General features: G+C 47.1%; 1 protein-coding gene across 1 annotated transcript in view; it reads right to left on the bottom strand.

The window, feature by feature from the left end:
* Clstn2 (calsyntenin 2) overlaps nt 1–17335 on the bottom strand; it is a 573808-nt gene that overhangs the window by 39868 nt on the left and 516605 nt on the right. Inside the window, exon 9 of the mRNA XM_021728308.3 lies at nt 1704–1866. Within this exon, the coding sequence (XP_021583983.2) occupies nt 1704–1866 (163 nt within the window). The remainder of the gene's footprint in view (nt 1–1703; nt 1867–17335) is intronic.

Here is a 17335-nt window from a genome sequence, read left to right as displayed (position 1 = left end):
ATTTATTTGCAGTGGCTATGAAGTTAGAATTATTTTAATTAATTGAGAATTGGGGCTTGCTTATCACTGCAGCACAACTTAGCCTATTGTAACTGATTCAACAATTATCTCAATTATTTATAAAATCACTTTTTATTTGGTGGGACAAGACCCCCACTCAGAGGAGCAGATAAATGACTAGGAAGTGGTGGTTGTAGCTGGCTTTGCAGAGGTGGGGACAGGTTTCTGTGGCAGGCTAGGATGACAGGGATCCAGATGTGGTCTTTGAGGGCCTATAGGGAGCATCATGGTAAGGTTCATGAGGGACATGCCTAGGGCCCTCTTTTCTTCTGGGCATTCTCCTGGCTATGTTCACTGGTAGCTACAGTAGTATCCCAGCTGGAGCATTGAGCCGCACCAAGACCAAGGGCCATTGCTCTAGCACAGCTGTGTCAGTGGTTGATGATTTCTATGCACCATCTAATTTAGTGCCTTGCTATACCATTTAGTTCCATGGAAGCCTGCCTGGTGATATTGTTCCCTTTCCTGGTATCCTGGGAAACCACATATTGAACAAACTCTCATCCCTGAGTTCTATTGAACATGTCACCACCAGGTGATGCATGTCAGATTGAGTAGGTGACTTATGCTCAAACTACCTTCTCTCCTCTCCCTCTTTAGCTTCATCTCCTTCCTGGATCTGGCCTCCAAAGTGCTCCCAGGCTGTACTATGTGAACCTCTTTCCAACTCCTGCTTCACAGAGCAGCCCAGAACTCACCCGATTTGTTTTTATACGAGCCCCACATTTATCTGGGACGATGGGACTTGATGGGTTAGGTGGACTTGAGCACCAGCAGATGCTCTGCATGAAGTTCTGGAACAGTCCCCTGGGGAGAGTAGGGGACAGCTGTATGATATCCCACCTCCCTCCTCATCCTCCCACAGTGAATGTCTGAAGTCACAGATCTTGGGAATTTTCACAGAATCCTTTGCCACAAGGCCGGGTCATATCTCACAGTGCTGATCTGTTTCTTTGGGAGCACCCTCCTTCCCCTCTGCTATCTCACGAGAATCCTTAGTCCTTGAGACAGCACAGGCAAAGACTCCAGCAGATCTAGTGAAAGGCAAAGTTATCTGTGTGCATGCACAGAGGGCTGGCTTTCCAGCTTCCACATCCCGAATTGGGGACTAGAGGCACAGCTGAGGAAATGAGGAGGGAACAGAGGGCCCACCAGGGAGGGGCTAGGGCTGAGCTGACTTTGAGAATGACCTCCATGGTCTTATGATCTGTGGACAACTCACTCCCCACAGCCCTGGGCATTCATAAGTCCCCTTGGACAGAGGGTTGGGGACTTGGGCCACTTGTGTGGGGATAAAGGGAGACAATTGGCAATTTCAATAGAAGATTCTACATTTAGCCTTTGCTCTATGCAGCCTTAGTTTGGAACTAGATAAGATTCCAGGAGAATATATGGCATTAGCCACTCAGAGGTAACTGCCCATGTTAATCTAAAATCAAAATCGAGTCTCAAGCCAAGTGCTTCCTGATTACACAGCTTTAGTGTCTGGATTAAAACTTAGGTTTCATAAGACCTATTTTATCAGTCAGGGGTAGCAGAACATTTTTTTTTCTGACTAACTCTTATACCACTTGCTTTTCCATTAGCATCTTTCATAGACTGGATACAAACATAGTCAGGAGAAGGACTCCACTTGGCGTTACCTTGCCAACAAGCACCGACAGTAAGTTGCATGGCTATGTGAGACGGGTGAATGGGCCAGTCGTTGGTCACAAGGTAGGGCTCATATGTGGCTCCATCCATGTACAGCGTAACCACAGGAAACTCCACATTGATGACATAGTAATGCCACTCTTTGTCACAAATCTAATGAAGAGGAAAAAAAATAAGAAAGACAAGAGTTAAAATCAAATATGCAGCTCAACATCAAACAGCCTCCTTTATCCTAATTGTGAAAGGTGAGGAAGACATTTCTGAGTCAACAATTGTTATTGCCAAAAATCCAAGGAACATGGTGGTTGACATACACTTGAGGTTACAGAAACTCATTGTCAGACACAGTGAGAAGAGGAACACCTGAGAACCCAATCCTCAGGTGAGTAGAGTGGCCCTTCAATTTTCTCAGAGATTGGCTCCAAGGTGCCCTGCCAGGACCCAAATCTGCAGAGGCTCAAATTCCTTATATAAAATGATGCAGTGCTAGTTTAGTCAGCTTGGTTGCTGCTGTGTCTAGAAGACTGACAAGAACAATTGTAGAGGAGGAAAACTTTATTTGAGGCTCATGGTTTCAGATGTCTCAGTCCATAGATAGCCAGCTCCGTTTCTCAGGGTGTGAGGTGAGGTCAAACATCATGGTGGAAGAGTGTGGCTGAGGGAAGCAGCTCACACAATGATTAGGAAGCAGAGAAAGACTCCCTTTGCCAGATACAGACTATATACCCCAATGCCCACCTCCTCCAGCCATACCCTACCTGCCTTCAGTTACCGCTCAGTTAATCCATAACTGGGGATTAATTCACTCATTAGGTTAAGACTTTAATATTTCAATCATTTCACATCGAAACCTTCTTGCATTGTCTCACATGTGAGCTTTTGCGGGACATCTCATATCCAAACCGTAACAAGTACTTAAATATGGTCCCCACACATCCTCCTCCATAGTGAAACTCATTTTTAGATTACTCATAATACCCGATACAATGTAAAGGGTCTATAAATAGCTGTCATGCTGTGTTGTTTAGGGAATAATGACAAGCAAGAACATCTGTTCTTGTTCAATACAGATGCAATTTTTTTCAAACAGCTTTGATCCTCTGCTGGTCGTAGAATCTGTGCACACAGAACCTGCAGATACAGAAGACTAATTTCATTTGACTAAAGGCAGGTAATCTTGGTCACATCATGACCAGCTACCTAGGCTGACAGATTTTTGATGGACAGGTAGGGGCGTCAGCATAAATTGCTTTGAATAAAATTTCTCTTATTTCTTTAGTAGAGAAAAAGTTCAGTTGGAATCATTTGTCTAAGTTTGGGGATAGATGGGATTCTTAAAAAAAAAAAGGTGCTAAATTGAATGCATAAATAAAGATGAAGATAAAGGAGAGGAGAGAGGGGTACCAGAAAAGGAAAGATGAAGAAAGAATGAGGAATTAGAAGGGAGTGAGAGACGCCAGGGTTTGTCCACCCCCACAAAGCCTCAGATATTAAAGGAATGGTCCCCAGCTGGTGGTACTTTTGGGAGATGGTGGGAACTGGAGGAGGTGGGGGCTAGCTGGAGGAAGTAGGTCACCTGAGGCATGCTGTGGAAGGGACCCCAGCCCTTTCTTTTCTTGCTCACTGCCCTGAGGTGAGCAGTTGCTTCCACCACAGGCTCCTCACCAGGATGTTCTGCCTTTCCCCAGACAGGGTCAAGTCACCCTGGACTGAAACCTCTGAAACTTGAGCCAAATTTAACCTCTCCTCCCTGTAAGTTGTTCTTCACAGGTTTTTTGCCACAGAAATGGAAATCAAATGAACAGAGAGGCAATGAATACAGAAAGAGGAAGAACTGCAAGACCTGGAACCTCAGTGTTGGTTGAAGGGCTTGCCCGAGAAGCTGCTGTCATCCATTGGCCCTTTCAACTCCAGCAAAATCAAATTTGATGGGGAGAGTCTTCCCAGCGCACTCAGCTGTCCCTACCCTGGCGCACCCAAGAAGGCAGGATCTCTATTGGACCCTCCTGGCCTGGATTCGGGGCAGGGCACTGTCACATAAATCCTGACAGCCTGCGGCACTGGAGACTCTTGGTCTCAGGCTGGGGGACTGGTTTTATTGGCTTGGTAGAAATGTGGGAGAGTGGGCTGCAGTTATAATTCCTGACCTCAAGAGCCTGAAGTCTTAGAGCATCATCCAAAATCAAAGCCAAGACTAGTACATCCTGGGAAGGAGACAGGAAGTGTGAAGGCCGCAGGACTCGGGGACGTGTCACTCTCCTCCCTCTGCCTTCCTTGTGCCTTGGAGTCATGCTGGACTCTGCCATTCTCCCTCTGCACCCCACAAAGTCCTCCTCTGATACATCTTGTCTGCATCCCCTGGTCTCCATCGCCCCTGCCGTCTGTGGCAGGGGAGATAGATGAGTTCCACATGAAGGTGACCCTAAGGTGAGGCTCAAAGCCCTCCCTACATCCCACTGTGGATTAAATGTGCTGTTTCTCATGAATAGATAACACCAATAGGGATGCTAAATGATCTATTCCTTTCATTTTGGAATAAGAATTTTTCCCTTAATGTTCTTTTTATATTGTCCTGTCTCATGTCTCAGAAAATTACTCCTTTTGAAGCCCATTAGCCTGATAAAGCCTGATGAATATTTTAGGAGGCTTTGGGAGGGTCCAGAAGCGTCACTCTGAAGTCTTGTGACACTAAGTGAGAAGCCCTGACTCAGGTGACACTCCTCTTCTCCAGGATGTCCTGGGCCAGACCCTGATTTGGTACAGGAATCTTGGGCTGGGCATGTGACCAGGGAGAGGTGATCTTGGGTTGTAGGGGTGGCACAAAGGGAAGTCTGTCTAGGCTGGTGGAAGATTGGGGAACTAAGAATATTTGAATGAAGATGTAATCCAAGAAGCCCAATGCGGCCTGGGTGTGGGGTTGGCAATTGAGGACAAACTATGGTTCACATCCTGGGGAGGTCCCCAGAGGCATCTGGAAGTCCACGTGACAGTGAGGTGCTCCTGATCATATCCTGCAACCTGCAGGAGGTACAAGCCAACAGGCAGTATTGAGGGTTCCCCAGTCCTGGGCCCATTGTCACCCCCAAGGTGGTGCCAATCTTCGGGAGACTGGCAGGTTGCCTCTGTGTTGCACCTGACTCTACAGTGCCCCGGTCTCCAGTAGCTGGATGGAGAAGGTCTCTCTGGTTTTCGTTAATTTCACAACACTTAGCCCTTTTATAAGACAATACCAAAAAAATTCCCAGGAAGAGACAATATGAGTAATTTCCTATTATCACAGCACTAGTAATCCTTCTCATTATTACAATTTTTTTCCTCAGTGTTTTTCTTCCAGCTTTTTGAATCGTGCTCCACTGGTGAGCAGCTGCCGTGGTGTCCTGCATTAAAAGAATGACCCTGTGTGCTGAGCTGAGCCACTTTTGGGTGGGTGGAGTGGCTTTCCCCTTCCCAGTAGCATACCCAAGGCTCCCAGCAGCCTCAAAGTGCATGCCTGTGATAACTTCAGCCTCGTTGGAAAATGAACTTTTCTACCTAGAGCACTCCCATAAACATCCTGCGAAGCAACAGTTGGGGAAGGTATATTTTTTTAAAAAATATTTTTCAGTTGTTGATGGACCTTATTTTATGTGCCTCACACATGCTAGGAAAGCGCTCTACCACTGAGCCCCAGCCCCAGCCCGGGGGGAGGTCTATTTAAATCACACTGTATGACAGTTTGAAAGTTCACATGTACCCCTTAACATCGGCATGAAAATACCTTCACAGACTTCATTTCAAATGGCTATATGATATGGAAATACTATAATATACTTAACTCCTCCTTTAGTATCAGATGCTAATTTTATATCCACTCTGACAAATGGTGCTGTAATTAATTTCTTATGAATAAATATTTGTTTGCATTTCTGATGAGATCCTTAGGAAAGATGCCTGGAAACGGAATTTCTGGGTCAAAGATTGGGGCTATTTTTAAGGTTCTTGATACATATTGTCAACTTTTTTTTTCCTTGCAAAATATTGTAACTATTTATATTCCTATCCACAGAATATGAGGATGTGCATTTGTCTCCTTGCCACTTTAAGTACTAAAAAGTAAAAGCAAGAAGGAAAGAAAATCAGAATTTGAAATTTGAAAACGGATACATCTTATCTCCTTTTAATATGGGCTGCAAAAGATGGCAATATTTACATTCTTCAAAATGAAAAGAGAGGGATTCTGGATGAGAGGAACAACCTGAGTCCAAATTCAGAGGTCAGAAAATGATTGGGAGCTGCCTGGTGAGCTCCTAATTGGGCCTCCTAACAGTCTTTTAGTTCCTACTGAGCTTATGGTCTGTAGATTTATCCCACCAAGTAATCTGTATTAGCAGCTAAAGGAAGTGCCTAATTAGGGTTTCATAAATGTGGATCTATGATCAAGAAGAGACCTGCATTGACCCTCTGCTAGAACTATGGGGACAAACTATAATTGAAAAATGATCGAGCCAGAAGGCAACAAAAACAAATGTGTCAATGTTCAACCAAGACAGAAGGAAATTAGGCAAAGTGACCTTTCCTAGGGGGAGAGAAGAACTTGAATTCCTAAGTGCTTGTGAGGCACTCACTGGTGAAGCCAGCTGACATCAAGCACGTCAATGCCACCATCCCCTTAGATGATGCTCAGAAAACTTTACTCTCAGAACATCTGCAAATGTTTCCATTGAAGGTGGCTGTAGCTGCTGTCCAGCTAGTGAGTGAGTCACAAATCCAGACACAAATGTCCAGGAAAGATAGTAGGGACAGAGTCGAAGGAGGTCGGAATTAGGAGCGGGCTGATATTCATTCCAAGCCATCAGGGGCCAGGGAAGCTGCTCATGACATGAAAAGATAAAAAAGACCAAAAAAAAAAAATCCTCTTTGCAGATGCTGAAAGGCTGATCCACGTGCCTGACACAGGGCCAGATGGGGAGTCCTGACTCGGTTTCCCCTGTTAATCAGTTATTTTTGAACATGGCTGTTCAACATGGGACATGTTCACCTACCAATTATCATGAATCAATCACTATGTCTACTAGGGGCTGCAAGGGATGCAGAGTTTATGAGATATGTCCTTTGCCTTTAAGATTTTCAATCTACTGGAGGACATGGTGTATTGAGTTCACAAAATATTCAAATCAATGGGAATGGAGATAAGTGTTGCAAGCCAGGTATGAAGCACTGTGAGGTCCTCGGGAATGGAACGATGCTTTCCAGCTGGGAGAAGGGGGAATTTAGAGCGAATATCAGAGCACTGTTAAGATTTCATTAGGAATTACATTCCAAGCAAATGAAGCAGAAACCTCTTTTTTCCTTTCTTCATTCGTCTTTTCTATTGTCAGGGGGAATACAGAGACTCACTCCTTCTCCATACCTCCTGTAGTCGTTTGCTAAACGCTTGTCCTATTTATGAGCAACCACAGATACAGCACTTGCCTGTATGGAGCTTCCGATTCAGTCATGGAATCACCAAAAAGGCTGAGAGCAGACTGATTCACAGCTGTCATGGATCTGTGCAAAGTGCTGGGTTAACCATGTGGAGGAGGAGGGTGTCTAACCCACCCGGAGGATGGGAAGGAGCAAAAAGATGCAGAGCTGGGGGGCTGTGTTAGGGGAAGTGAGGAGTTGAGGTATGGCTCTAGGGCTTGGGACTGAAGGCTGAGGATAAGATTTGCTTTTATTTTGCAGACAAAGAAGGCCCAGAGGTTGTTGGTGGGAGGAGGGGATGGGAGTCGAAATAACAATCAACCTTGGACGCACTTTTCAAATCTGAAGCAGCTCTTCATATTATTCTTTATACCATTCAGTCCTTGTCCCAAGTGTATAAAGTAGGAGAATCATTTCTGTCCTAGGCACTTTCCAAAAATAAAGGGAAATAACTTGGTTTCTTCATGTTTTTTTTTTCTGGGTGGGGGGGTTGTACCAAGGATTGAACCCAGGGGTGCTTCACCCCTAAGCCACATCTCCGGCACTTTTTTTAAATGTAATTTTTAGTTGTACTTGGACACAATACCTTTATTTTTTATTTATTTATATGTGGTGCTGAGGATCAAACCCAGGGCCTCACATGTGCTAGGCAAGTGCTTTACCACTGAACCACAACCCCAGCCCCAGCCCCAGCCCTTTTTATATTTTATTTTGAGAAAGAGCTTCACTAAGCTGCTGAGGGCCTCACTAAGTGGCTGAGACTGGCCTCAAGCTTGCAATCCTCCTGCCTCAGCCTCCCAAACTGCTGGGATCATAGGCATGAGCCACCATCCCCAGTGACATGGTGTCTTATCTCAAGGAACTTACAACTTGTGGAGAGTGAAAAGTAACACACAAGCTACCACAGGCTTCCACGTCTGGCCTCTTGTCTTCTCTGTTACCTTGTTTTTTTTTTTTTTAGTCTTTTTTTTTTTTTTACTTTTTTTTAATTAGTTGTTCAAAAAAAAAAGAGAGAGAGATTAATGAATTACAGTAGATGGGATAGAGAGAGAGATGATGGATGGGGAGGGGAGAAGAGGGGGGATAGGAAGGGGATAGGAAAGGCAGCAGAATACAACAGACACTAGTATGGCAGTATGTATAAACGTGGCTGTATAACCAATGTGATCCTGCAATTTGTACACGTGGGAAAAATAAGAATTCATACCCCATTTGAATCAAATGTATGATATATGATATGTCAAGATCATTGTAATGTCTTTTTTAGTCTTTTTTAATCTTTTTTTTTTTTTCCCCAGGGCTGAGAACCGAACCCAGGGCATTGCACGTGCTAGGCAAGCACTCTGACACTGAGCTAAATCTCCAACCCCTTGTCTTTTCATTTCACACACAACCAGTGGCTCAGTTTCACAACACTGCCAAGTCAGGACCCAGAGCCGAGACTCATCTCCTGAGTCATGGGCTTGTGTGTTGCCTCGTGCCTGAAAAATCTCAGCTGGAGTTTTGTAGGCACTTCAAGTTCCTGGTGCCCCCAGGTGAGCTCAACCTCCACCAGCCTTGCTTGTTCCTTCCACGGTGTTCTTGCCTCAGCAATTGCTCCCCACATGATCTGTCATCTAAGTCACAACCCTGGGCACACTAGAGGAAGCAAAGACATGGACAGAGAGCTTGATGGTCAGTGTATCTGGAACAGGCTGTTGCAAGGTAGAAGGCAGCGGAAAGAGCAGAGAGCTTTGGTCTGGGGTGGGTCAGATAGAGCAAGCAGCCTGCTAGGGACTGGCCACCCTGGGTTTGAGCCAGCCACAGGGTCAGGTGCAGCAGAAGAACAGGCGGGGGGGGGGGAGGATTTGTTGCAGGCCAAGTCTGGGGTAATGGATTGGGTATCACACCTTCTTCATGAATTTCTGGGGAATCATGTTCTGGATGTTGGGGAAATAATTTAATTTTCTAATCCTTTGCTGCCGCATTTGTGAAATGAGAATAACGATCATCGTGTTTACCCATGGGGCTAAGGCATCTATAATGTTGAGTGCATATGTTTGGGCTTTCCTTTTGCAAATGTGCTGAGATGCTAGGTGAAATACAACAGCTACAGTGACAGAAGGAACAAAGATAAGAGAGCTAGGAAGAGTACTCTTTGGGTATCAAACACAAAAGAACAAAAGTTGCACCTGGGAGTTGATACCAAAGTCTGCTGCAGGGCTGAACCACTCCATCAGAGGAGGTTTCAAAGCCCTGGAGGAGACAAGAATGGACACCCAGGTTCTCTGCCCGGAGAGGACTCCACCTGGGATGTTGGCATGAAGCCTGTGCTCTGAGGGGACCACCTGAAGCCTGGGTCCCAGGACAAACACCACCCCTAGCAGAGGGATGCAGCCACACATTTTGTCCCCAAAGGCTGCTTTGTGCATAGGCATCAGATCAAATGCACACAGCTGACATTCTGCAAACACCTTGGGTACAGAAATTAACCTAGAAATGCACCCGCGAAATCCATAGGGCTCTTGGCAAAGGCATCATCCAAAGCCTCTGGATGGAGAGATGCCCATAACTTGGGGCATGTGCCAGCCAGCTCCTCTCAGAGATGAGCTCAGCAGAAAATCACAAAGCAAAGAAGGAACAGTCCTTTGAGTTTGGGAGGGGGGAAGGAGACATGACAAATGATCAAGTTCATGTAACAGGAAATACAGAAAAATGAAACAATTGGAAAGGAAATGGAAGAAAGCAGAGGCTACAAAGAAACCAAACAAAAAAAACCCCGGGATGTGACACATAGTTATTGAAACAAAAATTAATCTACAAAATAAGTTAATCATAGATGGGAAAGCTGGAAACAGAAATAGTGGATTGGAAGATAGATGAGCGTATAGAGCATTTATATGGAAAAAAAACTGATAAAGTTAAGAGACACAGATTCTACAGAAGACAGATGATAAATACCAGCAAACACCCTGGAAGGTGCCACGCTTGAGAGAAACCTTCTGTGCTTTGGGAAGAAATGCTATTCTGTTTTAATGCCTTGGATTCTAGAGAATGATTTTTGACTTCAATGGACTTATTGTGTATTGCATTCAGGTGGCGATGGATAATGGAGCTACGGGAGCCCCTGCTCCACAGAAGGGATTTGAAGAGTAGGTCAGCACTGAAGTTCATCTCACGAAATGGAGCGCTATTTCACCCAAGAATCCTTGCAAACCAGGTCTCCCTGCCCACGTACAGGGCCATTTGGCTCAGACCACTGTTTTGGAACTGTAGAAACATGAGGCTTTGGTTAGCGCCAAGATCAGCCTCCTGCTGAGGCAAGGATGCCGCTTCTATTTGCGAATCTATTTGAGATCTTGCCAGGAGGTCGCTGGCTGGCACTTTAGCCAGCTACAGAGAGGGCAGTGTGCTTCCCTGGAAAGTGACCACGGTATTCAGAAGCACCCACAGGGGCCTCCTGTCAAAAAGTGCCTGTTGACTCAGGGCTTCTGCCTCGGAAGCACAAAAGGTGGCCTGAGTCAAAAGGACCACCCCCATTTGAAATTTGGGGGAGTCCCCCAAACGATCCGGAGTTAGGCTTGGAGCCTCTAAACCCAGGATTTCCTAATGGCCAGGATTTTAACTCCTGGGGGAGAGAAAGCTCACCAGTCCTCTATCAGGCAGTGGTGAGGTGCCAGGCTCCCTGCTCGGATTTCTGAGGGACCAGCTAGTTTATTTACTGATAGCAGTGCCCCTCACGCAGTGTCCTGACCGCCCCCTTCCATGACACCCATGGCAGATCCCCCAAAACTTCTAATCACCATTTTCATGTATTAAAAAAGTCCCAGGCAAACATTCTCTTCCCAAATTCAGAGCTCCTCCCCGACCTAGCTTGAGGCTGGTCCACTAAGCCTTCAGGGCCCCCTGGAGGCAGGGTTGGCTGTGTTGGGAGGAGTCAGAGGTTAGAGGTTTCATTGTGAAAAATCTGTTCTCAGTGAAGCCTGGGGTTATGCACCGCCAATGCCATCTCATTCTCCAGGGCAGGACAGAGGCAGAGGAACACCCCAGCCAGGGGACACCAGGACCTCCTTCATCACCGCCCAGGGATATGTTCTCCTCGGACTCCTTCAGGTTTCCTTTCCCAACTGGGATTCTGTAAGATACCGTCTTGCTGATGCACAAAGAGGTTCATTGTCAAAAACTCTCTGGAAAAGCCTCGTTGAACACAGTTCATCAGGATCCCTCCCTCCCCCAAGTGCTTCTCAAAGTGTGGTCCCTGGAGCAGAGGCATCAGCACCTCCCAGGAACTTGTCAGGAACTCAGATTCCCCAGTCCCGCCCCAGACACGCCAAGGTCAGAAACGGCAGTGTAGAAATTGGCAAGCTGTGCTCCAACTAGCCCTCGAGAGGGTTCTGGTGTGGCCAAGCCTCACGACCTGACCTCTGTCTGGACAATGTCACATGGCAGGGTGGGGGACAGAGTGGGCCATCTATTCAATTTTTGTACCCATGCTGTTCTCCTACAAGGCACCTAGGACTATTATCTGGAATAAAAAAAAAATATCCCAGGAAGATGCGTGCTGTGAAATTTATGCGGCTCTCTCCTCTCTCAATGCATTTATCATTGTCCCACGATGCCTCAGGCACTTCCTGGGCACTGGGAGTGTTAACAGTGAACTAAATGGAAAGACCCTAGCCAGTCCCCTGCCACCTTCTAGCACCTTGTTTGCCACACATTGGCCCCGCCCACCCGAGGTGTCCCCGGCCTGGCTCCTCTAGGACTCCTCTCATCCCCCAAGTAAAACGCCTCTCTTCGCCCGCCATGCTCTCCTCCTCCTCCCAGGCTTTTGCTTCCAGGACGAGTGAGCGACAGAATTCACCTGGGGATATTTCCTCATGAATTTCCTGAGCTGGATGACAACTGTCAGGGCCCTGGGGCACAGATTCCGAGGAGGCGCAGACGCACAGTCTGCCTGTTGAAGGTTGTAAGCGCCCATGTACTGAGCGAGTTCAATATTTTAACAGGTCAGGAAACACGTCTTAAATTTGACAATTAGGAAAGGGAACATTTTTCCTCCGGTGTTTCCACCCCGAGTGCAACCAACTATGCAGAGACCAGGCAGATCACAAGCCCCAGACAGAAAGGTCTTCAAAGTGAGTTCTTTGTTTTAGGACAGAGTGGGTGAGGTGGAGTCTTACCCATGGGGCCTCCCTCTGCAAGGGAAGACTGAGTTTCTCATGGTACCCTGCAAGGGACATAGCAGCCTCTTGATACTTAGCATTTATTGACAGACTGAATGCTTATTGGGAGAGCTAGCAACTCTGGGACTGGTTGCTCCAGAAAAGGGGGACAGAAGGGTCCATCTGGGAAAAGACCGGACCATGGTCTTTATGATTGGGCCATATCTGAGCCAAACACACAGAATTCTAGCAAATTCTCCTGTGTTGTGTGTCCAAAAAAGAACAAAAAAGTTTGGGTTGAGAAGCCCTGCCAGATGCAGTGGGTTCTGGATGAAAGACCAGGGCCTGGAGTGGGAGGAGGCACAGAGGATGCACAGCATCAGGCACCCGTGAGTCCCAGGGACAATCTGGCTAGGAGAGGCAGTGGGGTCTCCTCCCTAGCCTCCGGCTTGGATACACCTCCTGGGGGTTCTGGCTCCTCCTGGCATGAGAGGCAGTGGGAATGCCCTGGGTTTGCAGCAAGTCACCTGAGGGGAAGTTTCAGCTTTGCTACTGGCTTACCTGGGAAGGGGACCTGGGGCTAGTTTCTGAAGCTTGCCGAGCACAGTTTTATTCATCTATAAAATGAGTAGAAGACCTGTCTTGTAGGAACAGATTTGATCATTGATTCAATAGAGATATTGGTTGGTACCAATCACAAGGTAGCAATATGCTAGGTGTTGAGTATATAAAATGAGCAAAAGTAGAGATAGTTCCTTCCCTGGTGGAATAAACTAGGAACATAAATAAGTCTATATTACGTCTCTAAGAAATTCTCAGGGTGAGGGTACAAGGTACTGTAGGAGCCCATACTGGGGAGGCTGGACCACATTATGGAGGTTGGGAGGGGGTGGTGATGGAAAGGGGAGGCTGAAGGGACCTGCGGGTAAGAGTGTGCAAGGCAGAGGGACCAGGAGCACAGAGGGAGGGAGGGCTTGCAGTATGGGGCAGAGGACCTAAGAGCAGGTGCCCACAAAGTGACAACTCTTCCCTCTACCACTCCTGTGGCCACCAGCATCCCTCTTTCCTTTCGGTCTAGGCTCTGCACTGCCCCAGACCTGTGGGGGTGCCCCTTCTGACTCAGGAGAGGAGCTTCAGGACAGGTCCCCACTGAGGCTCTGGAGCCAGACCTCTCAGGTTCAAGTTCTGATTGAATTACTGGCCAGCTGTGTGAACACAGGCAAATTGCATTCCCTCTCTGTGCCTCCATTCCTTCACCTATAGAATGGAGATGATAAGAAACGTAACTGCCCCATGGGGTGGTGGGGATGAACGGTGTTAACACACATAAAACACCTGCAGCACTGCTTGACATACTGACTTTAAAAAGGTTAGGTGTTGCTCTGGTTCGTTCCTGGGTTCATGGTCCTACAGGACTTTCCCTGTTCCCGCATGAGCCCTCTGCAGTCCTGTCCTCCAGCCCCGTCCAGGAAGAGCCCCAACTGGACCGCTTCATCTGCGCCTTTCTCACCATCCTCCCTGTCTCCCTGTGACTGTCCCTTACAATTCACAAGACACGTGTGGAATTCTCCATCTTCCTGTCCCCAAATTAAAAAAGTAAAAACAAACAGGTGACATTAATTTTAATCCAAGACTTTAACCCAGTACCTCCATTTATCATTTCAACCTATAATCAATTTTAAAAATTATTAAACATTTTTACATTGCTTTTTCATAGTCTTTGTAACCCATTGTATATTTTATGCCTGTAGCACTTCCTAATTCTGACATTTCAAATGCCCGACAGTCACACATGGCCAATGGTTGTTCTACTGGTCAGCCCATCCATTGACCCCAAGACCCACAAGGACAAGGACCATATCTACCACGGTATCTCCGGGTATGAGGTAGGTTCTCAATAAGTGCCGATTGTACAAAGTAGAAAGAAGATGTCCATATGGATGGACATTAGTCACCTACAAAGCTCCTGACCCCCATGAGGCTCTTAGTCTGTTACTGGGGACACAGTCTTTCAGCAACAAGGAATCCTGGGTCCCAAGTGCCAAATGGCCTTCTCAGAAGGAAAATGAGGGGTGAGCTTAAGGTCCTGGGGTCCCGGGCAGCCCCAGGAGGAGGGAGGTGAGGAAGGACTCATTTCATGTAAAGGAGACATGGGACCTGCCAGGGGCTCTCAGGCCAGGAGAGAGAGCAGAGGGAGGTGGGATCTTCTACTATGTCTCTCAGTTCTTAGGGACTTGGCAGGGACACAAGGATCAGCTAGGGGATGAAGGAGAGAATGTTGTGGTACAAAAATGTTTCTTTCCTTGCTCAGTTTTTTTTCTTTCATTCTCTCCTGGACAAATAAACAGCACAGAGTGGTTACAAGTGACTCTGCACCCCCAGAAAGCCCGTGTCTGTGGGCAGCTGCAGGAGCGCAGGTGGGGAGGGTCTCCAGAGGGCTGGATCAGCTTGTCTGTGTCCCAAAGAGGGACAGTGACTTGCTCCAGGAAAGACAGCTTGTCAGCAGCAGGGCTAGAGCCCAGGACTCCTATTTCCTGTCCTCAAGCCTGGGTTTCAAAAAGTAGCGAAGAGCTACTTTTAAGTTCTTAGAAGAGCGTATTAAACAAATCGGCTGTGGAGATGCAGCTAACTGTTCAGTAACATATTTGAAGAAGATTAATTTTTCATGCTGCCACTCTGAATATTGAATCTGGCTGTCCATAAATACAGCTTGTCTCTAAGCGAACAGGTATGGAATACTTGCAAGTTATAAAAAAAAAAAAGGAATCTCAGTGGATAACTGTAGAGAAATATAATTATAATTTAGTTGACAGATCTCATATCTTAGTGCTAGCAAAAAAAAAAAAAGCCTCCCCTGAATAATTTAAAGAATAAATTCTCACCCCACCCCAACCCCAAGTGAGCTGGGTCTTGAATGGAATTGGTTAAGTGTTTCTACTTTCAAAGACACTGCATGTGTTGGGGCGAGAAATAAACAAAAGCACATCTTGCATCTCAAAACTCCAGGGGACCAGGGACTTCCTGAGCTATAGGTGGAGAGGGAGGATGTCTGCCTGCTTTGGAGGCAGCAGAAAAGAGTGTGTGTGTATAATGGCATCTTGAATCCCCAACACAGACCCTTCCCCACATGCCCATCCTCAACAGATCTTGCTTTGGTGGGTTTGAGTTCAAGTTTGTCAGTGGGCACTGGGCAGTGCCCTGAGCAGAAGAGCCATTCCAGCCAAGTCTTGATCCCCTGCTCCCTGGCTCCCCTAGCAGAGTGAGTTCCCTGGAGAGTCTGATTTGCATTTCACAGGGGCCTCTCCAGGGAAGGCTTGCCAAAGTTGCCTCTGCTCCGGATTCTACAGCAAAGAAATTGGGTACTTATGCTGAACCAAGTGAGGCCATTAGCTTTGGGGAATTTGCGGGAATCTTTGGGGAATGATTGCAGCTTAAAATCCATTAGAATATCCAAGATCTTAAGCCCAGGCTTCAGCGGATATTATGGATATTTGCCAAGGGGGATTTTCACACCTGGGTTTTGGTCCCATGCAAAAGCTGTGGGAACTGGTTCAAATGGAGCAATCTCTCCCTCCCAAACCAAACCAAACCAAAACAAAACAAATCTACAAACAAAAACATGCCAAGCACCAAGTCTCTCTGGCTTTGGAGAGAAGGTGGACCTCTGCATCCAGGCTCTGAGGGACACTCAGCATAGGCTGCAGACTGCCAATCACAGGCAGAGCAGGGCTGGTGCCAAGCTTCAGTCTGGTTGTGGATGTCAGAAAAATGGGCAGACAAATGGCCTTCAGCATTCACTGTGATGCATGACATGAGGCTCATTCATGTAGCGTCCATCCCAGCTCCACTGTCCAGGGACCAGATTGTTCTACGTTTTGAGTGAGACTGAGAAGGTCTCAGAGTCCAGGACCCTGCTTGACTTTCTTTTGTTGCCTCTGTGGCCCCCAGTGCAGGGCTAGGGACATAATAGCGCTCAGTGGCGATGCACAGCATTCAATCTCATCACTCAACACAACAGAAAAAGAGGCTGCAGGAGTGGGGAGCCACCTTGTTTGGTAGGAAGAAGGAAAATTCTTTGAATCTCACATGATGATAATAGTAATCTGTGAGCTGTGTTCAGGAAATTGCACTTTTACAAGGAGGATCCCATGTTAAGTAATAATAATAATAAAGGGTTTGTAAACCCCATTCATCTGTCCATCTAAATAATCGCTAAATATCTGTGAAGCCTGCCTGGCACTAGGCATCTTGCTCCATACAGAGATAGCCCAGGGAGGCTGCAGCCCTAGCACCGCCCTGAAAAGTCTCTCTCTTATGATCTGGCAGAAGTGGCAGAGATGCTCCGACTCAAGACTGCGTTGCAGAGTGTAGATCTTTAAGCCTGAGGTTCCTAGGGATACTATGGATATGTCTGGCAAGGGGAGGCCAAGGAGGGGGAGGAGAGGTTATGGAAGGCTGTTTTGCTGGAGCTCTTTTGGGGGTGGGAATGGGGCCATGGAGCACACCTCTTGGAAGGAGTACTGCTATTTTCTTCATTTCACAGATAAACTGAAGCTCAGAGCATTTGGTGACTTGACCCATGGCACAGCAGCTTGCGTCTGGAGCCCCACTGAGACCCTGTGTGGCCTTCTGTGGGGCTGTCCCCAGTGGCACCACATGGGCCAGTGGCCAGGGCAGGGCGTGGGCAGGGAGTTGGTCACATGCAGAAGTTCAGCCCCCACCTCAGACCCTCTAAATCCAGGATCTGCAGGTGATGTGCAGGGTGTGAGAGCTTGAGACGCTCTGCTCTGCTCTAACCACTGTGGTATGTTGACTCAGGAAAGAAAAAGAACAATCATTTCATCCGATGTGAATCTGAAATGTGCCTGCGCAGGGTGAGGTCCAGTGGAAAGGGACCCTGGGGGAGGAAGGTGGAGGGAGGGTCTTGGGAGAGGAGATGAGGAACCTGAGTAATAATCCATGCAATCCTTAAGGACTAGGTAGGGGTGTCCTCTCTGCACCCAGCCTTCAGGCCAGGCACAGAAGAGCCAAACCTGGGT

Source organism: Ictidomys tridecemlineatus, chromosome 3, assembly GCF_052094955.1.
Source record: "Ictidomys tridecemlineatus isolate mIctTri1 chromosome 3, mIctTri1.hap1, whole genome shotgun sequence".
Taxonomy (NCBI): Eukaryota; Metazoa; Chordata; class Mammalia; order Rodentia; family Sciuridae; genus Ictidomys; species Ictidomys tridecemlineatus.
The sequence above is the reverse complement of the archived record's forward strand: the minus strand, read 5'-3'. Positions and strand labels throughout refer to the sequence as shown.